The following is a 24,478-nucleotide window of genomic DNA, read 5'->3' on the forward strand; positions in this document are numbered from 1 at the left end:
GGCATGCAATTTGACATCTGCGAGTTATGCCGGGTATGATGTAATATTTACGGTACACGTAGGACAAGGTTGAACAACTCGTGAAGCATTTAATAGGAGTAGCAGCATTGATATACAGCCCCCCATGGGGGACTGTATATCATTGGCATACCTGCCAACTCTCACGCATTATGCGTGAGACTCACGCAATTGCCCCATGCCTCACGCGCCTCACGCATCTCACGCCCGTGTCACGCACTTGCCCCTTTTACCCAAGCAAACCGGCTTTTTTGCCCCAATCTTCAAACAGTAATCATATACTTACTACTAATAAACAACCATGTATAAACATATTTGTGGCATTCTCATCTATCAATAATCTCTACCTCTACGACATGTAGTTTCCATATGGAGTTATATTATCTTTCGCTATGGTGTTTTTATACGCTATGAAAATTTACCCCACTTATGAAATCCTCGGGTTTCCACTGCCCCCAAAATAGACTCTCACTCCTTTCCCCACTCCAAGGTTGGCAGGTCTGATCATTGGTAGCAGCAAGATTGTAAAAAGCATTGAAGGCTGCATACTCATTTTCCTTGTAGCTTTATCATCATCCCTCTAATGTTTTATAGTGAATATTGTGATTAGTAATGCCAACGCTTATTTAATGACAACCTTTGTGAAGTGTGTACAAATGTGCGTTATGAAGAAAAGGGTTGGATAAGCTCAACCTTGTAAATTAAGGCATTTAAATTATCGAAGGTAAGGTAAATTATAGGTATCATAGTTTTGGACAGTTATCTTCTTTTACACAATCACAGATGATAAAACATTTTACAAATTGACCTATGTCCGAAGGCTCTTCTTAAATTCTGATCACTTAACAAACAGATGACACACAAATACAAGATATTAAGTTCAGCGTAATGTTTATTTCAATTGAACAGATCAAATGCACAAAAGCACATCGCTAACTAGAATAAAAGTTTTTAACAAAATAAGTTAAGGATGGCTAATATGGAAATACTGCAGAGTGTACAGGGACAAAGAGATACCACAAAATAAATAAATAGGCAGTGAGCAACTGCTTAATAGAAATATACACAGCTGGAAGCAAATGTTGTGTACAATAACATTATGACTGGGTGGATGGAAAGTAACCAGTACAAAGAAAGAATTGGTCTGGCACCTGTCAGAATCAAATATTGCGAGGAGGGGAAGTAAAGTCTAAAATCCTGACAAAACATACATAGTATGCTATATTTTAGTAACAGTAGAAAAATTTTGTAGTTAACAATTTCTGTCACAACGCAGTGAACAGACAAAATAGCGAGATATATACTTTTGTGTAGTCCAAGTAGCAACAGCAAGTAAGGAGTGTACTACATATCACAGACATCAAAGAAACAAAATCCGAATTCATATGCTAGTCTCTAGCGCTAAGAAGTCCTACATGGTACTAGGTAGCATCAGTCTGAAAAAAAAGCATGGATCCTCCATGAACAATTCACGGACAAATAGACTTACACAATTAAACAAAAATTAGCAAAGTTAAAAATTATGTATAAAGGAAAATATTTACAGTTTGATCACCAAATTAAAATATAGAATATTTCCAAGTAGCCGTTATTAAAAATGGCTTTGAGTCGAAGTCGTCTTTTCACACTTGAAAGGTATAACAGCCACTGTTAGTATATACCATGTACATTCACCATGGAGTGTGTAGCAGCAACAGAGAGCAGGAATCTTATATCGCTTACCTCCAACCTGAAATATGAATATTAACTATTGCGTTGACTACAATTAGACACACGGATGTTTCATAGAGGATACTCTATAGTTCCTTCAACCAGTCAGCCAGGGACTCGGTCACCTCCGGAGTGAATAGAATATACAGTTAAATTACGACTTACAATCATCTCAACATACCAATTTTTCAGCATAAAACATAAAATTTGAGCAAAAATTGTCGCAACATACAAAGTAATTTCCAATTTAATGATGTTCAAACTTATTTTAATAGCAGTCTTTAAATCAGTACATAAAGCAGTTCTTATTCACATGCTTTGATTCTGCATCGCTCAAACAACGTTTAATACTAACTCACAACATCCTTTGGCAATTTTAAAATCACAGTTCTAAGATGACTGGTGGTAAAAAGTGGTAAATAGGAATAAAAACAAAACTTTTTTAGAAATCCGACTACTACTAACAAACATATATCTTTGGATCACTTTTAAAAAAAATCTCCCCAGCTGTAAGGTTATTATCATAAGGAATAAAATGACAGAGATGCAAAAAGAGGCCTGAAATGGGAAAACGACAACCTGGCTGTGATCATGTTAGATGAAATTAAAAGACAACAAATGTAAAAACGAAACTGTATAAAAACAATAATACTTTAGTGTCTTTCAAGCTGTCAAACAAACTAAATTAAATAAGGTGTATTCTTATATGATAGCTGCTCCAACATGCAATAATTTTGACAAATAAAGCAGATGTTGAAATGAATTAACAGTAGACTCACCCAAACATCGCATCCAATTCATCCATGTCTACCTTCTTCCTACTGTGTATGTACTTGGAGAGCATTCGACTTTTAAAAAACATTTCTTGTAGCCGGTCTTCCATGTGCATAAGTATCTGGAATGAAAGAAAAAATAAACAGATATCTCAAAAGCTAACATTTTATAACGTAAACAAGAGAAGCTAACATTTTATAGAGTAAACAAGAGAAGATCAATTGATTGAAAGAGAAGGTTCTGAAAGGAAAACCATGTTTAAGTTTATAAATTAAATAATTTAGGGGTCTCAGTTTTGCATGTAATTGTATTTATATATAAACATATTTTAGTGTTGTACTAAAAATATACAATAACTGCTTCGACTACAAAAAAAATAATTAGGGTAGTTGTCTTCTCTTGTAGCTTAATGTTGTGCCAAAACTGTTTGTGGACAAAATGGCAGTATCAGAAGCATTTACATGTTAGTTTTAGCAACATAAAAACTTGATATAATCTGAAATAACTCGTGCGGCTTCTGAAGCAACAGAAATCACAAATTTTCTGTTTGAGTTGAAGCTTTGGGAGCTGTTTGTGCTCTCTCACAGCTCTGAGATGTTTGAAAAACAAGGTTGGTCTGTATATGCTTATAGATCTCTGTAAATGCTAGATTTTTAGATGTATGTTATATATTATTACAAACTACACTGAAGAAATACTCTTGAAGAATAGTATATAGTACAGTATATAGTAGTAAGTATAATTGATATCATCTTTACATAAAATAACATCACCAGCTTTGCATTTGAAAAAATTTGGCACGCTAGCAAATCTTTATAATCAAAATGGAAATTCAAACGTTTGGGTAGCATCAGCAAGCACTGATAGTAAGTGTTACTTACAAATTCAGGAGACATTTTGAGCTTTGAGAGTGAACTAACAGCTTCAACCATATTGATGACCAGATGTGATGCAGATAACGGTTTAGGCTGCTCTCGCATGCTAGAGGAAACATTTACAGACCATCTTTCTGTGTCTGCCACAATACACACAGCCTCACTTATCCTGTCTTCAAGAACTGAATGTTCGACGGATGCTACTAGGTCCTTCTGCACCTGCAAATGAAAATAAAACCGTACACAATAAAAAGTTGGCCAATTTTAGCGCCACTTCAGACATACAATGCATTTTCTGCTACAAGCACAAGTTCGCAACACACATTTAGCTAAATGCGCTACAGCCTACAAGTCATGAACCAGTTATCCAATAGTGAGAAAAATACGTATAACCCAGTCCAATCATAATAATCAGAAATGATCATTATACCTTAGTGAAGACCTCATCATCAGAGGTGCCATGAAGGACAAAGTCTGAGAGGTAGTGATCAGAAAAACTCGCCAACTGTTGCCTGCCAAAGCTGGTGGTAGATATCGACGTGTCTGCCAGTTTTGACACCTCTGTAGACCTATGAGAGTGCAAGCTAAAATTATTATACCAGACATGACGAGTCATACTTCTAATATGATCAAAAATGTTCAAATATGGAATAATCACAGTTATCTACCTCGGCATTTTTAGTTCTTCATATTTAGCAAAAGGATCGGGTTCCTCATCGTCCAACTCCATGGTCTGATAAGCGGACAATTTTCTGCATCGTCCACCTGAGCATTGAGTAGTCCCTCTGTGAAGTCAAAAATGATAATATAATGTATGGTTTGGTAATGCCATTGTGATTATTCACCATGCAGTAACTACACTGCGCAAACATTGCAGTGCGGTGTTATCCATTTACGTAGAAAGCGAGCTTCCGCTCCCAGGCCTAAGCGCAAAGGAAAGAAGTTTACAAAGGATTACAACTAGTCAAACTCTCCTATGCAAGACTCACCCACAAAGCACAGTCTGAGGAGTGCTGCACCGGCTGCTCTGTTTTCCTATGCTCATATTGCGGTCACGAAACTGGTCATCACTGGATACGGCCGGAGACATGGGGGTGAATTTGGCAGGACCAGTTTTACATTCTTTCGTTGATTGTTCTGTAGAGTCAGAATGTTGCGTAGAACTGTTATGTTGGTGAAATCCTGCCTCCTTCATAACTTTAAAAAGCATGTTCCTATTGTTGGTGGGAGTCGGTGGCTCGGTCTCTGTTTCTTCAGCCGGGTTAGGCACAAGCATGGAGAAGCTGTCAAGGTTGGAGCCATCAAACAAATCGTCAAATTGGCTAGTGCTGGAGGGTTGTCGACTGAACGAAGGAGGCTTACCATCAAAGATGTCATCCATTTCGTCTATTTCAGATGAAAAGAGTCTTCGAAGATTACCAATAGAATTGAGACCATCTTTAATCCAAGGTTTGGTGTCCGGCGTTTCAGGAATAGGAGATGATGATATGAGGGGTGCCCGACATATTGGAGCAACGAGCTCAACTCTAGCCTCAGTAGGTGATGGCAGACAGGTTATCCTCGCGGGAGACATAGGAGTCAAGCCCGCACTGTTGGCTAGGCTGTTTACCAGGGTTGAGTCGGTAGCAGACTTGTGGAGATTAATGCTAGAGTCTGTACAAGCTTCCACAAGTCCGTCTTCACTGGGGGAGTCACTGAGTTGACTTGAGATTATCCATTCGCTTACCTGCAAGGCATAGCATTTAATTTCAATTATTCCATCATGTAGCCTTTTTAGCTAGTGATACGACAAAAAGCCTAGTTCACGTTACTACCGCTTTCTACAGATGTCAGGTTCGGGCTAAATATGAGTAAATAAAAAAGTACTATATGAGTTAATAAAAAGGTATTATATGAGTCAATAAAAAGGTACTATATGAGTTAATAAAAAGGTACTATATGAGGTAATAAAAAGGTACTACATGAGTTAATAAAAAGGTTATTATATGAGTCAATAAAAAGGTATTATATGAGTCAATAAAAAGGTATTATATGAGTCAACAAAAAGGTATTATATGAGGTAATAAAAAGGTACTATATGAGTTAATAAAAAGGTACTACATGAGTTAATAAAAAGATATTATATGAGGTAATAAAAAGGGACTATATGAGTTAATAAAAAGGTATTATATGAGTTAATAAAAAGGTACTATATGAGTCAATAAAAAGGTACTATATGAGTTAATAAAAATAACTCTATTGCGCGAGTCTCTATAACCCTTCCTGTTTGTATTCAAGTAGAAAATCGTTGACACTTTGGAGAGTTACTAGTAATCTTGCAACCCAGTTGTTTAAAAGGGCTGCACCTCCGTTACAGACAGATTCTCAGACAGAGTCCAAGGGCATAAGGTCATAACAGCACAAATAAACTGATTGTAAAGATTGTCCTCCTTTTTATTCCCATTCATGTGAACAATCTTCACTGCAATCAGCTAGACAGTCAACCAGTCTTTACAGATGCACAAAACCAGACTAGATTATCCAATTTTGTACCTTATCAGCAGGAGAGCTAGAGGGAACCCTCTGTACATCCGCGAGGGATCCATCTCCGAGAGACTCGGTGAAACCAGATTCGCCACCAACTGTGTCCTGCTTTCCACAGGACTTACGACGCTGCTTGCTTTGACCAGTGTAATGGCTGACTAGCCCGGAGTCTGTCTCACCCTCTGTGTCTACAGCAGCCAATAAGACATGAACATATTCTAAGTAGTATAATGGCTGACTAGCCTGGAGTCGGTCTCACCCTCTGTGTCTACAGCAACCAATAAGACATGAACATATTCTAAGTATAATGGCTGGATAATTTGCATGTTGTAGGTGTGAATCTCTGATGGGGTCTTACCTTGCAAGACAGAATTGGCAGGCGCATCGACTAAAACAAAGTCTGCCCTGCCTTCAGCGTCCTTCTCCATTGAATTGACACAGATGTCATCAAGCGCTGACTCAAGCTGTTGAAGTAGGTTCTCCTCATCAAAGCACTCGTCCAGTGTTTCATGAATCTCTGAGCACCTGCAAGCACCCAACATCTGATGTCTAACGGTGTATGCATGATGATTACACAGCACAGATGCGCTATGAAGAGAGTAGTAATGCGTTAGCTATCTACATGTATCTTGTGTCACATTGGCTATAGATTCTAGATTATTCAGGTCAACTAAACAACCGCTATAATTTATGAGTAGCTACATACTTTAAGGATAACTTCGAGTTGAGAAACAAAAACATATGTGCATGTATTTTGCTATTAAAATAACTGACAGTTTTTGTTGTGAATAGTTTCGTGAATATAAAACAATTTACAGCCTTTACAACCATACAACCTTTACATGTAATAAAATAATCTATAGAGAGTTAGAAATGCGAGCGAAGTTGTTATAAAGCACTCAAACCAATTTATTGTATGTAAAACTAAGAATGCAAGAGATAGTAAACCTTTATTAATAATTGATAATGCAGATTTATGAAAAATTATTAATAAATTTATGAAAAGCCAAAATAGAATAAAAAATCAAATTACAAACTGATATTAATCAACAAGCATATTAATCAACAAGCATATTAATCAACAAGCATATTAATCAACAAGCATATTAATCAACAAGCATATTAATCAACAAGCATATTAATCAACAAGCATATTAATCAACAAGCATATTAATCAACAAGCATATTAATCAACAAGCATATTAATCAACAAGCATATTAATCAACAAGCATATTAATCAACAAGCATATTAATCAACAAGCATATTAATCAACAAGCATATTAATCAACAAGCATATTAATCAACAAGCATATTAATCAACAAGCATATTAATCAACAAGCATATTAATCAACAAGCATATTAATCAACAAGCATATTAATCAACAAGCATATTAATCAACAAGCATATTAATCAACAAGCATATTAATCAACAAGCATATTAATCAACAAGCATATTAATCAACAAGCATATTAATCAACAAGCATATTAATCAACAAGCATATTAATCAACAAGCATATTAATCAACAAGCATATTAATCAACAAACATATTAATCAACAAGCATATTAATCAACAAGCATATTAATCAACAAGCATATTAATCAACAAGCATATTAATCAACAAGCATATTAATCAACAAGCATATTAATCAACAAGCATATTAATCAACAAGCATATTAATCAACAAGCATATTAATCAACAAGCATATTAATCAACAAGCATATTAATCAACAAGCATATTAATCAACAAGCATATTAATCAACAAGCATATTAATCAACAAGCATATTAATCAACAAGCATATTAATCAACAAGCATATTAATCAACAAACATATTAATCAACAAGCATATTAATCAACAAGCATATTAATCAACAAGCATATTAATCAACAAGCATATTAATCAACAAGCATATTAATCAACAAGCATATTAATCAACAAGCATATTAATCAACAAGCATATTAATCAACAAGCATATTAATCAACAAGCATATTAATCAACAAGCATATTAATCAACAAGCATATTAATCAACAAGCATATTAATCAACAAGCATATTAATCAACAAGCATATTAATCAACAAACATATTAATCAACAAGCATATTAATCAACAAGCATATTAATCAACAAGCATATTAATCAACAAACATATTAATCAACAAGCATATTAATCAACAAGCATATTAATCAACAAGCATATTAATCAACAAGCATATTAATCAACAAGCATATTAATCAACAAGCATATTAATCAACAAGCATATTAATCAACAAGCATATTAATCAACAAGCATATTAATCAACAAGCATATTAATCAACAAGCATATTAATCAACAAGCATATTAATCAACAAGCATATTAATCAACAAGCATATTAATCAACAAGCATATTAATCAACAAGCATATTAATCAACAAGCATATTAATCAACAAGCATATTAATCAACAAGCATATTAATCAACAAGCATATTAATCAACAAACATATTAATCAACAAGCATATTAATCAACAAGCATATTAATCAACAAGCATATTAATCAACAAGCATATTAATCAACAAGCATATTAATCAACAAGCATATTAATCAACAAGCATATTAATCAACAAGCATATTAATCAACAAGCATATTAATCAACAAGCATATTAATCAACAAGCATATTAATCAACAAGCATATTAATCAACAAGCATATTAATCAACAAGCATATTAATCAACAAACATATTAATCAACAAGCATATTAATCAACAAGCATATTAATCAACAAGCATATTAATCAACAAGCATATTAATCAACAAGCATATTAATCAGCATATTAATCAACAAACATATTAATCAACAAGCATATTAATCAACAAGCATATTAATCAACAAGCATATTAATCAACAAGCATATTAATCAACAAGCATATTAATCAACAAGCATATTAATCAACAAGCATATTAATCAACAAACATATTAATCAACAAGCATATTAATCAACAAGCATATTAATCAACAAGCATATTAATCAACAAGCATATTAATCAACAAGCATATTAATCAACAAGCATATTAATCAACAAGCATATTAATCAACAAGCATATTAATCAACAAGCATATTAATCAACAAGCATATTAATCAACAAGCATATTAATCAACAAGCATATTAATCAACAAGCATATTAATCAACAAACAGCAATCAATGCATTATTTAATAACATTCATATCATACGCCCTAGTAAATGGTTATATCTTCAAGATGAGTAGTCGCTGATGTTATTATCTCTGTATACTATTCCAAACTATTAGGATAGTTACTAGTAATCAGAGCACAATCATAGTACTCCGTCAAATTCTATATATATTTAGTAGTTTAGCAATATTTAGTAGCAATTTGCTTTTTGAAAAAAACCAGTATAAATGCACAACTAATAACATGAAAATAATATGACGCTAAGCAAGTAGGTACAGTAGAATAGCTTATATCGAGACACGCTCAAGCAACCTTCACCTGACTGAAATAAGGACCTGCTGAGCAGGAAGTCAAGCATTAACTGACTTTTACATGCTATTAGAATGCCAAAATTATGAACAACCATGTACTGTAGCATCGAGAGTTGATCATGTAGACCCTCATATTTATTGCCACTCACCTGATGAAATAGCTCAGTACAAAGAGAAACTTCACGATGGTGTCTGTCTTCTTACCCGTGACAATAGTTCGTGCAAGTCGGGGTGGCATACCGATGGCCCCATACATGTCACTCAGCTGGGCCCATAGTGGATTATACGGATGAGATTTGGCTAACATATCCAACTACAATAACATAACAATATTTCTTGTAGGGATTCACAGTGTTACATAGTCAGGGTAATATTGATTGAAGATTTCTGTTGGTAGGCCAGTCACATGATAGCGTGCCACAACAATCTGTCAAACCTGATAGATTGTTGGCGCTAAAATGCTAGAAGAATGACCTACCGAGTCATATAAGATTATAAACATAGCATGATACTCTAGAATCCACACGTGAATAAGAGTAGGAACTTGGGGCTCGTGAGCGTCATATAAACAAGACTGAAACTATGTCTCATGACTCTGACTCAAGTACAACCGCCATCCAGAAGAAACTCAAAGTTAACTAGCCATAAACCATGATGATGCTTTGCAAGAATATTCAAGCTAATCTAACTATTAAGATAAGCAAACTGTTCCTCACCCATTTCGCAGAATGTCGGTCAGCATAACTAGAGTTATTTTCACCAGAGGGCGTAACCGTAGGCACCCAGGCTAAGTGGTACATGAGGACTCCGGTGAGTAATGTACTCACAAAGCTAGAGAAAAGAGAAGTATTGCATGGGATGACTGAGCAATAAACAGGATTGCAGATTGTCATAACAACTTCCTACCAGCTTGAAGTACCGACAACAAGGTCTCTCAACTATCATTGATGTCAAAGCATATTTGTACCAAATCACCCACTGATTTTATAGGTAGCAGAGGTTATTGCACAATCAAACCTATTTGCAGAGATTTTCCAGGAACTGCTACACCCTCGAGCTAGCTGAATCAACTTCATTCAAAAAGGCGTGGTTTGCAACCAGGTGAAACTTTTAAACTTCACAAGCCAACTTGAAAAAATTCACATTAATAAAATATCTATCAGCAAGTAAGAGAGAACTATCAATAAGGGAGATAACTATCAACAAGGCAGATAACTATTAACAAGGAAGATAGCTATCAACAAGGGAGATAACTATCAACAAGGGAGATAACTATCAACAAGGGAGATAACTATCAACAAGGGAGATAACTATCAACAAGGTGGCGTATTGCAGTGAGTGATATTACCAAAATCGATCAGCAAATCAACGAACTTATCTCTAGAATAGCGCTAGGAAGAGATGCTGCGGATGCTACCAACTAATGTTGGCCTACAAAATGTGACCAACTAGTGGATCCTTGGCTGAGCCAAGCTATAAAAAACTTTCAAATGATGAAGTCACTATTCGATTGCAAACGAATAGTGACAACGATTGCCATGTGGAGAACATAGAGGTCTTGCTTTAAATATTTGATATGGCAGGCCAATGTTTTGGCTGGTTCTCTATCGCAATAATTTATTACCATTCTTTTTATTACTTCTTTCAACAACAAAATATCAGGTTTTTCAATCGCGATTACAAACGGGAAGCTGCATGCGACAACAACAAAAATTGTCTAATAACATGAAGAGCAATCGCAACGCGTAACTATTCCTATTATACACAAAGCATGGCCATATGAATGACGCGTATCGAGCGCATTCTTAAAATAATTTCTCCCTACGTGACATACTCACTGGTACAAGCTGGCTTCTGCTAGAATCTTTCTAGGTTACATTTGTGTCTAACTACGAATGAATGGAATGAATGAAACTATGCTAGCTCATAGAAGTCAAAAGCATAGCTTACTTGTTTGTAGACTTTGTGTCATATCTTTCTATGAGTACGGTGAACTCTCGCACAAACTTTTCACAGACCTTGTACCGGTGGGTTGAGGTGGCCATCATGGCAAGCCAGACAGGATTTGCAAGGCGCCGTGCGGTATATAGGTCATACACTTTGTCCTTGAATTCATCCAATGCCTGCAAAGTAGGACAGCATTTTATGAGCTCACTGCACAAATGGCTACTGTACCAATTTAATGACATAAAATAAATCCACAGGTTGCCTGCCTCTTTGTTAGCTGCTAGCTGAAGGTGCAGTGATTGTACCTTTCTAAAGTCATCTCATTAATAAAAATATTCACATGGAAAAGCGAAAATTGTATGGCATTAAATGTTCAGTTTTGCAATAAAAATAATCAACTCTCTCATTTACGCTTTATTTTGCTTTAAGAGGCTTTCTATGGAAATTTTGCTTTCATTCATCCTTCAGTTCTGCCAGCTACCAATTCTTCTAGCTACCAATTTTGCTAGCCAGCAGTTCTGCTAGCCAGCAATAAAGCTATCTGGATTTATTCCAGACGCGAATGACAGACAAGAATGCAGAATCGGTGAAGCGAAAAGTATATAGGAAGAAAATCCATTGTCTGAACTTTGCCCGGCACGTGATGGTGATTAGGGTCCCGCTCACCTAGGAAACAACTAGGCAACCAACGAGTGACAAAAGTCAGCTGGGTCAAGTCATTTTAAGACTGACAAAGGACAACAACAATGTATGGTCAAATAGCCTCTGAACTCTACCAAGCAGCCAGCAGTTGGGCGCTATCGCAATTGCTAAGATGAGAAGGTTTCTAAAATTGCGAGAGAGATTTCTTCCAGTGGATAGTCAGTCATATGACTTGATGAATGGGCTCGAAGAGACAAGGTAGCGCATCACATGACATATGAGTGAACTGTGGAAGCACGTGAGTAGAAACAACAAAATCAAGGCCGTCACGATCACATACTTATGTTTCATGTACAGCTTTGATTCACTAGTATTGCAACTCTCCAGTCCCAGATAGTCTCAGTTATCCAAAGGCCAGTATAGTCGCTTAACAAGTAAACATATTCCCACTCAAAAAAATGGATCAGCATTTTATAGGTGAAAAAAACTTTCTCATATGCTTAAAGGTTGACTTGCAACAAAATTCACATTATAGTTATTCGATATCGAAAGATTCACCATATCTTACTCTGTTGTGTTGTAGGTGCAAAATATGTGAAAATGTGATTGCAAGCTCATAAAAGCTCAAAAACGAACAGTTAATCGCTGCCATCACGAGACCGCCATAGGTTAGAACCTCTTTCCAAAACGGCTCAAATGGGACGTAGTTGTACAATATGGCTTCTGTTTACACTTTTACGCTACCTCATTCGTCAAAATATTTTCACAAATATACTTCACGCATTCAATAAAACCATGTCTATTGTTCTTACGTGTCTATTTTATCGTCATTGTAATGCTGTCACTTTCAGCACTGATATCTTATAACCTACCGTGAAAATTCGTTCAATTTTTTAACCTTAGCTCGAAGGAGTACATATCATTGTCTGATAAACATGCCGAGCCTGTTGGTCACTTGTGATAATCGAAAAATGCTGCAGAAAATAATCACGAAGTATGGGTCACATGATCAGATTACGACTTGACGATTAGACCAAGCCGAAACAAAACTGTAAAGTAGCGAGTATCTATATTTGATACGGGGTCTTCAATAAAACACGAAGTGTTTGTCATAAACTAGTGCTATGAGAAGTTTTATATTCAGCCTTTTATTGGCCTTTCAATTTACGTGAGAACATCACGCGACAAAACAATAACCAAATGTAATGACAACGTCAGAGAAATAAACTGATTCAAATCTACGGCGGCTTTTCGCTTTGTAGCTTTTAAGAGCTTGTAATCACATTTTCACATATTTTGCACCTACAACACAGCAGAGTAAGACATGGTGAATCTTTTGATACCAAATATATGTAATGTGAATTTTGTTGCGAGTCAACCTTGAAAGTTACCTACATAGCGTAACGTTCCCTTTCTATGGCGAGATCAGATGACTAAAGCTTCTCAAGCAATGAATATACTATCAATTCCTTAACTCATACATCTAATAAGAGACTGGAAGATCAGGCATATTGTAAAAAAGCAAATTTAAACTCAGGCCTGTATTCCCTAGTTGCAAGTTGGGGTGGCAACTGTTAGGAGACTAGTTATGAACACCTGGGGGCTTGGGGGGCTTACGCTTCCCCCCAACTGGGTTCTGGACCTCTGAAGCTCTGGACCTTTTAAGCATGAACAACCCGCAAAGTATGCATAAATGCAATCAATAGTAAGCTTCAAAATCTACATAAATATATTGTTTATGGTTCACGGAAAGCAAAACTTTTTTTTTATTCAACAGACGATAATAAAATTACGATATAAAACTCATGACACTACAGATTTCTGTAGGAGACATTGACAGAACAAGAGCTATTACTTTTTTGTTGCAATAGCTCTTGTTTTGTCAATGTGTCCATAGCAGAAATATTTCAAACTGATTCTGTATCTATTTCAACATCTTTATATATGTGTAATATTAGAAGATTATTTAGACGAGCCTGCCCCATAGTGCTCCTCATCGATGTTCTGATTCAATTATGTTATGATAAGGAAAATGCAAGTTTGGGGGGTCTTCTTCACACACCCACTATAAGCAATAAAGTTCAGTTTCCAAGTCTTAACAAAGTCTCACAAGATCACTCATTTGGCGAGACCACCATGAAGAGAATATAGAATGCTAGTTGCTAGTAGGTATACTGTATTAGTGGTTGGAAATTCCAAGTGAATGAGCTTAGACTGCAATTCTTAGTACTTATCCACCAAAAATAACTGAAAAGTTATAAAAGGAATACAGGCCTGTTTAAACTGAATATATGCTTTACGAATAAACGTATACTCAGTGCAAGGAAAGCACGACAAGACTGTTCACAATACTCAGTGATTATTCTGTAAATGCTGCCTGGCACAACAACCACGTGGAACCTCCAGAATGTGGCAGAAATAGAGTGGTACAAGCTGCTATGAGCCTATAGAGCGGTCATGAGAAATGCTACTATTAAATGAAGCACACGAGCATAGGAATTGATGAAAATGTTTTTGAAGCATCACTGTAATTGTAATAGATAAGATTATTGTAAGAGCTGTGCACGTACCTCCATGACTAGTTCAATGACTTTGGGCTCACAGGCGTAATTCTCTATGGCAGTCCGCAGTGCGACCAGCTGTCCCTCTATCAATGTTATGTGTGAGAAGAAGAATGTCTCAAAGTCTCTTCTGGAATCATCAAATTCGTCGAGAGTGAAGATTACAGCCATTCCAATACGGGCACCGCGTCTCCGGCCTGATGACGATAGGCTGCACTGCAAAAATACGTAAACAGGACCATAACAAAAAATGGCATGAGAGGCAGTTTTTTACACTAATCTAACCTAATGATATGCTTGGTATAATAGGTTCAAGGTTTTTTTTATAAAAGTATTAAGTTGTTTACATCCCATTCTAACCCATCCCGATAAGATGATTGGTATACGGGCAGAGGCCAAATAAATAAAGGTTTTCTTAATGATATTGGACTGGCTAAAAGTTTTTGAGACAATGTCATTTTTAAAAAACTTTTGTTTTTTAAAAATGAAATTGTCCCAAGAACATTACGATTTACATGATGATAGGTCAATCATCACATAAAATGTGTTCAGCAGTTCAATAGTTTAATGTATTATTTTTCTGACGTGCTATTCGACTAAAATTTAGCTAGCTAAATTTTTTTCTGCCTATAGGAAATGAAATGAACTTGTTTTTATCATCAGGAAAATAATGACTCGTAAAAAGGATGGTAGCGCAGAAATCATAAATAGAAGGAAAACTAAACGATGTCTAATCAGAGCTCTTAAAATTTTAAAAGCCATTCTGGTCGGCTAATTCAAATCTAGAAAACACTACATTTTCTTTAATAGCTCACAATACTTCAGGTGTCCTGGTTTGCAGCCTATAATGTATCATCATTATCCCTGGGTCATGTGACGGGCGCATGCCTGACCGATGTAGATAAAGCACCGCTATCAACCCGAAGCCTACACAAGCTACATGAAGCCACAAGGAAATACATGGTTGTAATAAGATTGTTAATCGTAACTGACTAGCTTTAGTCCCAAGAAAAGCTCGCATACCCTAGGGCACTTTTATTTCGCTAGTATTTAGTTTCCTGAATAGGACACGCAGAGTAAAATTTCGCTGCAACTTAATTTCGCAGCTCTGATGAGTGCGAAAATACAGTGATGTGAAAATAAATGCAGTGGAACAAACAGATTAGATTCTTCAGGTCCAGTTCGCTAGTAAGAAAAATTTTTCGATTTGGGACTAGTTTGTATTTGTAAACCGCAGGTAGAAATGTGTGAGCGAGATCCATAATTCAATTTGAACACTTGTTGCCATTTGTTTCTTAAACTATCAATGACGTCTAGGTCCTTCTATGTGACGATTTCATTGTGGATATCAATGAACAAAGCTATTTAAATCGCGTTTTCGCTCGTTCGTTATGATAGTTTAGTTTCGCTCATGAAATTTTCGAGAGAGGATGACTCCGCGAAAACGCGAAAGTTAGATGACGCATATACATAAGTGTCCTAGGGTAACCCAATGAGGTGTCTGAGAACTTGAATTTACTAGGGTTCCTATGGTGAGCTAGATGCACCTCATCGTTTTACTCAGTTCCTTTCAAAGTTAACTCGCTGACCAGACTAGTTGTACTGTGTTTGAATTCCGGATGTAGCCTTAGGCTCCTACCTCACTGAGGGCATGTTGGGGCGACTCAAAGCCAGAGACATGCGCTGATGCACTGCTTGAAGTTGCAGGGTTATATTGAAAGCTAGAGTTGAAGCTACGTCGTATTCTCCTCATCATGCTAAGTCTGCTGCAGGAGTTTATGCTCGCTGCGGAGTTGGCACCAGGGGAAGGAAGTGGCGTGTGTAAGCTGCTAGCTGATGCCGCTAAAAAATAACAGCAAGACTGTTAGGCAAACGAGTACCCGTAGCAATGCAAGAAAGACCACAGACGCTCAAAAGGTGGTTTGAAAGGATTGTGGAGTGAGTAACCTTTTAAAACCAGGCCACTACCCCTCCGAGTGACAGGTGATTGAATGACTGCAGTTCATACACCATCCATAACCTATAGGTAAAATTGAATTGGGTGGCCTGCCAGCACTACTGCTGCAACTCATATTCCTGGCTGTTGTAAAAAAGAACCATCAGGCAGCATGCTGGAAACTTTCCCTGCTGACTCAACTAGGAATGTCGCCAATATAAAAATGATGCAGGGCAATTTTATAGGTGATACTAGGAGTTATTGAATGTGCTTTAGACTGTTCCTGTGACGTATGGGACTGTACAGAACTACAAAGATTCGCTCCTTTAGAAGAAGCTTGTCCTATGAAATTGATTGGAAATCAATGAAAGTGATTGGATATGATAATTCTTGTGTGAGACAATTAGTACACGGTAACGACTGCGGGTGTACATGAAAGCTTTAGCTATTCGTGCAAGTTTATTATAATAAAAATAAATCAACATAACTTTATTGTAAACAACAAACAACAATCATTACTAATCAACTTTTAATTATAAATCCCTTGCAAGAAATGCTTATCGACATCGTACAATGATGAAGGAGTGTGATAGGTCAATCATCATGTAACATGTGCTCAGCAATTAAATAGTTCAATTTATTATTTCTCCGACATGCCATTCGACTAAAATTTAACTAAAAAAATTTTTTCGAACTATAGGAAATTAAGTGAATTATATTTTCAGAAGAATAATGACTAGTACCAAGGATGGACGTTCAGAGATCATAAGTAGTAGGAAAACTAGACAATGTCTAATCTGGGCTCTTAAAATTCTAAAAACCATTTTGCTCGGTTAATTCAAATCTAGAAAATGTGTCACATTTCCTTTAAAAACTAACAATACCACAAGTGCCCAATTTGCAGCCTATAATGTGTCATTATCTCTGGGTCATGTGTCACGCGCATACCTGACCAAGGTAGATAAACCACCGTTATCTACCAGCGCAGCCTACACAAACTAGGAAATACAAGGTTGTAATAAGATCAGGATTCCGCTGCTAAAATAACTCCAGCTAATCGTAACTGACTAGCAGATAGGCCAGTCAAAAATAGAAAAGTAAGATTAATTCAAGTGCTCTCTCGAGTGATCCAATCCTGACATGTGAACAGCAGTCAGGAGTAATCTGCTCTAAGAGTGGGCTAAGAAATTTTGTTCATTGGAGAAACGCCAAGACTAGACAGTTGGCGCACCGCCAAGAATGCATTCTTGGCAGTGAATGCTTTCTTGGCGATGATGTGTTCCAAGGCAACTCAAGGTAATGGGCACATTAGTAATCAAAGCACACTAACTAGGCTGTTGCAACACATCTAGTGAATCACTGAGTCTAACCTATTGTACTATGCTACATACATATATTGGATCAACTTCCTTCAAACCATCAGATCACCATGAAGGGATAGAACAACAGCTTCCAATAGGACACCATTGAGTAGGTCTAATATTTTCATTGGTTGCTCCCTTGAAAAGATAAACCTGACTCAAGTGACCTTGACTTGATTGGAATTAAAGGTCTTCACTGAACTAGCTACAACATGCAGCAACATAGATTTCTGTAAACCTTTGTATGTTAAACTTGCAGATGCTTATAAAAAAACATACCTGAGAGATTTAGGCTATTGTCACTTCCATAATAGCTGCAATCTAATGAGGGCATGTCCATGGGACGACTACCAATAGGCGTATTGGAACTAAGGCTAGCAAGGTTATTTTCACTGTTTCTTCTCGGCAGCCCATACATGGATGATTCAAATGAATCAAGTTCATCGAAGTCGCTGCAAGAGAAGGAAGATGAGCTGTCTTACTAAATGGCATACAAGATAAGAGATACATATATCGAGTGCGTGACAAACGCCACTACTTTTTGCTCCCGTAACCTGGTGAAACAATTTATCTACCAGCACCGCATCAACCCGTAGCATCAAACGATATAGATGATAAAAAAATAAACTGGGTTCACCTTACCTTGAAGTTTCCGACAAAACAGCGTTTTTATTTGTTAGAGTTTGCGACAAAAATCAAGACAGGTATATGCCTGAAAGTCAGGTATTTCCCAGGTAACACAAGTTTCACACAATCATTGAGGTTATATGAAAGAGTGGTATGCTGAAAATTTAGTTGACAAATGGAACGAAGCCAGCACATTGAATAGTGGTTGATCAACACACTCTGGGTTATTTCACTGAAATGCATTACATAATCTTGTTAATTGATATATTATCTGTATGGAACTGCTTTGACAAACTCTTAACCAATAAAGACCCTAAATTACAAAACATAATAATATTTATAATATTTAAACCTCTATATCAGTTGTTTTACCGTTGATTAGGCTTTTCACAAAGTCTAAACATAAAATTTTAATGCATAGAAGGAAGCACTGTTGCCTAATGGAAACAAAATGATCATATGATTGAGTGACTCAGTAGGGTGGTCCAAGGATTAGATAACAGAGGACGACCATAAGCTGAACAACCATAAGTTTGTAGTCATGCTAGAGCAAGCATCCCTGCCTGGTACAGGTACTTATCACACTTACTTCGGAGCTTGGTCTTTGCAACGCTTGTACTGAAACACACTGGACAACATGAGCTGATGTGGATTTCTGCAAAAGACAAGTGTTTCTTCACATCCCTATGCACCATTCTATTTCTCTCATCATATGTGGGAGTCAGAAGATAACAATTTTAGATAAAGAAACTTGACCTGAGATGCTAAAAGGTATCACAGATGATGTCCCAAATTCTCATACCATGACTTGCAGTAGATTATGTGTTATCTGTTAATTTTTCCTCGGTCGAATTATGAGACAATGTCACTAATTGAGTGTAACAAATGCAGTAAATGTTTTTACATGTAAAAAATAATGGAGTTGGAGTATGAAACCAGATTGGCACAAACTACTGCAGAAGCCGTATAAAAGATTAGTGTGATGCACAAGAACCGGAATGCCGCCGGTGTGCCGTTATGGGTGAAGAAAGAAAAGTGGTGCGCACCATTGCTCCTCAGTTAAGAAGGCAGCTGAATCTGCAATCGCGTACTAGCTTTTATTCGTAAACCACAGATAAATTTATTTCTGTTAGCCAATAAAAACATTAGCTCCTACTTCATTGTGTTAAAAAGAAGATAAGAAATATTGATCAGCAAATCCTAAATCCCTAGAATAGAAATAAAGAGTGTAATGCACTCCGGTGCCATGTGAGATTGTTCTGATGAGGGCCATGGCCAAGGATTTGATAGTTGGTGAGACAACAAACAACATACTAGAAACTCTGGTATGACATAGTCGCCAAGGCTCTCCCATCAGTGAATCAAAATCACATGCTAGAAAATGGGAGACCAGATAGTAGTTAGACATGGGGCTAGCTAATGATCTATATAGTAACCTGTTCATGTTATTAGCCAATGAGTTCGCATGTTATTAGCCAATGAGTTCGCATGTTATTACGTAGAATGCTAACCATTATTTCAAAACAATTTTGAAATTGGGTAGGCCTAATAATGAACAGTAAAACTAAGATTAACAACACCATTGGCAATAAGGAGACTTCATACTCAGTTGCAAGGTCATAAATCATGTCTGAAGTGTGTTTTCAGCTTGTCAAGGAAAAAGTGGTGATCACATACTTTAGAGAGTGAACTTTAATAGTCGTTCCAGAGCCAGCCAGAGGAGTTGTGCCAAATATCATCTCTCCAACCAGCGTTACATCATTCTTGTTGCCCGTACATACATTCTGCAGTGATGACAAAATCACCATACATATACATGTAGATATGTGTATTGCAATCAAACAATAGAATTCATGAATGCTATTAGGCATTATCCCTTACTTGGATTTACAAGTGCAAAAGCCTTTTAATTATGAATCTAAACAAGTTCACAAAATCGCTCACCTTATACTTTTTGGGAAGACTTGATATAGTGGCATTTACACCGGGACACGCGAGACACCTTGGCCTGTATAATGATGGCCTTCTCCCGCATTTCCTCAATTTTAAGCATTTCTATATCGTCAATAAGAGATACAAACATAAACAATGCAAGTTGAGTATCAGCATTTCAGAGTACACCAAAAAGTTGATTAGTGCACCATGGCAGCAATAAATGCTTGACAAAAGTTTAACGATAATTCTCTTGTTGTAGCAGATTGCATTGTGTAGATCATCATTATAGTAACAAAAACTTACATCACAAAGCAGGTCATCGAGGGTGACTCGTCGAAGACAACGAGAATCTAGGATAGCCTGTTTTTCGCTGCTTCCACAGTCCTTGAACAATACCAGATTTATATCCTCCTTGGTAAACCGTGTAACATGCCATCTAAAACACCAAGATGACATTTTACGCTGGTTAGTTTTGAAAAACCCAAATTCAGTCTTGAATTGAAACCAATCTAAACTCAAAAAACTTAAGTATCTTTTATATGTACCCACATAACTTTCAGCAATATCTGTTACAGCAGTAAAATAAAACAAATTCACATTGAATTATCTTCGCAATATCTTTAGTAAAAACAATGATATAAAGCCCCCAATGATTTACAGGGGGCTGTATATCATTGGTAAAAACCATTGTGACTAAGTATGTATAAAATAATTAAAGTGTAAAGGGATTACAGAACTTTGAATAAATAATTAGCAAATTACTTTAAATATATTTAATAAAAATTTCTTTACACTATATATTTACATATATATATATTGCAAAAAAACACAGCCATATTTTCTTTATTTTAACTCCACAGGTCTTAAGTAATTCATTCTCAGTTGCCTAACAGGAATAGTATACTGAACATATGTATACTGGTGCTTATACAGAACAACTATTTTGAAAGCAGACAATCCAAAATTTAGAACCAAGATTTACAACAAAAAATCGACTACAGACGTACGAGGATTTATATATAACGGGTACTTTCATATTTCATTGAAATAGGCCTGTAACCTTGATAACCCACCATTCTATAGATACGATACATCGCTAACAATAAATAGATAAATAACAGAAAATTAATAAAGCTACTTTGTATAAATATCACACAAATCATCGTTTTGAAAGACTTACTTTGTGTTCGATTTTTTCTGCTGATTTGCGGTTTGACTACAAGTTTGATATTTCTTATTTTGGAAGATCTTATAAAACACCTGTGCCATAGTTTCTACAACTAGTAACAATACCACACTGTACTCATCATGTAGTGGATATACCACTGCTATCCCACAGACGTTTATTTTACAGGTCAATATACAATATAACACTTTTGTTTGATATAGGTCATGTGATGGTTGCACTGAGCTATCGTCAAACTATAGACCAATCATGTGAGATAGGTCATGTGATCAATACAAACGTAGTCATCGCTTGGGCGAACTTCAGCGTCGGCGACAACCCAATAGCAAATTATCGCATCCGCTACCTAGCATTCCGTTGCCTGGTGAGTCACTACTTCCTATATGGGACAGTCACAGCGTGACTCACTTCAAAACTAACCTTATTATTCATAAAGAATTTCAGACAATGAGTTATTCTACTGATTTAATTCTTACCGGAAGGCCTGCTTCTCGAACAACATCTCGACTATATGAACTACATAGTCAGCGTGATGCATTCGGTGACAATAGTTTGCCAAGCACTTCTAGGAACGTAGACTCTCAATTGGAAGATCATCACCATGATCAGCGACATGATCGACAATCTATCACTTATTACAATAAAAAGGTTATTGTTAGTTACAGCTAGTTAAAAGCCTAAAAAGGCGTTTGTATGCAGACTTGTAGCTTATGTAATCTGTTTGTATGTAACATTAAGCAAGAGAACAGGGCTTTGATTTCTGTGCCTCAAAACGGTATTTGGTGGGAGTCTGCTACACCTTTTTTCTTCATGAAAGTTACTCATCGACACAAGTTTATGCACTAGGTTTTATGTGTTTTAGTTGGTTGTAGTCTCTATCGGTTTTTGGCAATGACAACTTTCACTGTAAAATGGGTGCTGTGGAAACTTCTAAATCTTACAAGCATTTTATTAGTCTTATAAGCTTTGACTAATCCTAATCTAACCGATCTGCTTAAATATTTTTAAAACAATAAGGTGCTAAATAACATAATATAATATGTAACTAAAATATATATATATATATATATATATATATATATATATGATATGTTTTATGTGATATATATATATCACATAAAACAATTATAGGCTACTAATAAGAAAGATTATTAAAATATTGCAAGCATGTTATGGAAAAAAACAAGCAAACAGGTAGCATGCTATAACATAGAGCAGGGCAATATTACTTGAAACAATAGGTGACAAATAAACAAACCAAAGTATACTACAACTATATATCACGTTTCACTTTTGCTAGTAGAATCTTTTCAGTGTTAACTTTTATTTTCTTTATATGTTGAATAAAGATATCAAATAGATTGTCAATTTAGTGTCTTAACCTGTCCAATGGTTTTTAGTACTCACAGCTTGAAATGTATCTGCATGTCAATATTCAAGATATGTCACATTTTCATGCCAGTAGATTAAAAGAAATTCATGTGAAGAAGTGATATAAAATTAGGCTTAACTATGTTTCCGTTTTTTCAACTTTTTTATGATTTTTTAAGTTGTTGTTGTCAGTAGCCTAAAGAATTGATCTTTAACTTTTGCCTAAAATAGAAGGTGAAGGCTGCTTTAATTGAAATCATTTTTATTCTTAAACCCGGTTGGATAATGTTGCAGACCTTTGAGGGGCATGACAGTTATGCTAGTCTCCAGCACAGGCCATCTAGCTACCAAACGGTACCAAATGCTTCTCTCGTTACTAGAGCTACTCCACAACAACTACAGCATAAAGATGCGTGTGAAACCTATCAGAATAAACGTGTACACAGTCCTACAATTCAAAGCATGTCTAAAACTAAAAATAGATACAGACCGAGGATGAGTAAACCCTCTGAGTGTGATGATATGTTGTTTGGAAAACCCATGGTCTCGGAATATAAGGAGTGGAAAGCACCTTGGGATAGCTCCAGAACTTCAACACCATTGATGTTTGACTCGATGGACCGAGCAGGTCATTACTCTCCGAGCCGACAAGACGCTGTTTCGTTACGCCAATCTCTTAGTGCTAAAAGTCAACATCGCCAGCCATGGAAGTAAAAAAGTTGATCGCTTTATTATGTGGTTAAATATGTTTATAGCTACTGTCATGTTTATAGATATGCAAAAGTAAAGATACTTTGTGCTTTTCTATTTTATTTGTTAAACTTGACTGAGAGTATGTTGAACAAATCTTTTTAAAAATATACTTGTTATGTATTTTAAAAATTGGAACCCTAGAAAAGTTGTGGTCAAAACTAAATTCAGCCAAGTAAAGTCACATGTAATCTAATTCAGCTGCAAGCTGTAGTTCTTTGCTAGGTGTAGCAATTTATGTTGAATTTAGTTTATTTATTGAAATCATATCAGTATGGAAATTTGGAAGGCGTATGTCTCCAACTTAGCCCTGAACGTGAACAACAGTAGTCTGAAAACATGCAATGCAGGTAATTGTTCAACTTTTAGCAATTTCCTTAGAGCAGCATTACAACGTATTCAAAGGTCCTTCCAACATATTGCCTCATTTTTGTGTTAGGGAACTCAAATGGCTAAAAGTCTCACACAAATGTTTGTATGTCTGGGAGTTAACAGGCTGTATGAGCATTACAGGGACAAATTGTACTGAATATATTATCTTACATCGAACAGATCTATTAGGAGTGGCCAACAATATATTGATTCATTAATCACTCGTGTCAAGTTGATAAATGATGCTAAAAGTACATACATATAAGTGGGAATGTTTTGCAGTTAGCTACAGTAAATGATGGATGCGGACAAAACGGGTAAACTTCATTTTGTATAATCAATTATGCATGCACTGTTAAGAATTATATCGCAACAGAATTATTTT

At 36.0% G+C, this 24,478-nt stretch overlaps 1 protein-coding gene across 1 annotated transcript; it reads right to left on the reverse strand.

Annotated features, from left to right (window-relative positions):
* Positions 1-897: 897 nt before the first annotated feature.
* On the reverse strand, positions 898-21,743 carry LOC137385561 (folliculin-interacting protein 1-like). Its single transcript, XM_068072045.1, has 19 exons — positions 21,595-21,743; positions 20,718-20,850; positions 20,424-20,534; positions 20,157-20,263; positions 19,069-19,134; positions 18,132-18,304; positions 16,195-16,397; positions 14,565-14,771; positions 11,356-11,528; positions 10,122-10,236; positions 9,555-9,718; positions 6,259-6,425; positions 5,910-6,088; positions 4,367-5,103; positions 4,046-4,162; positions 3,808-3,946; positions 3,384-3,596; positions 2,508-2,623; positions 898-1,747 (listed from the first exon to the last, which is right to left on the reverse strand). The coding sequence occupies exons 1-19, from the start codon at positions 21,681-21,683 to the stop codon at positions 1,669-1,671; spliced, it is 3,288 nt and encodes a 1,095-aa protein (XP_067928146.1). The 5' UTR covers positions 21,684-21,743; the 3' UTR covers positions 898-1,668.
* Positions 21,744-24,478: the final 2,735 nt, after the last annotated feature.

This window comes from Watersipora subatra, chromosome 1, assembly GCF_963576615.1.
Source record: "Watersipora subatra chromosome 1, tzWatSuba1.1, whole genome shotgun sequence".
NCBI lineage: Eukaryota > Metazoa > Bryozoa > Gymnolaemata > Cheilostomatida > Watersiporidae > Watersipora > Watersipora subatra.

Coding starts and splice junctions, on each gene's coding strand:
- LOC137385561 (XM_068072045.1), bottom strand. CDS start 21,683: ATGGCACAGGTGTTTTATAAGATCTTCCAAAATAAGAAATATCAAACT. Junction 3,947..4,045: donor GAAGAACTAAAAATGCCGAG/GTAGATAACTGT, acceptor GCACTCTCATAG/GTCTACAGAGGTGTCAAAAC. Junction 3,597..3,807: donor ATGATGAGGTCTTCACTAAG/GTATAATGATCA, acceptor TTTCATTTGCAG/GTGCAGAAGGACCTAGTAGC.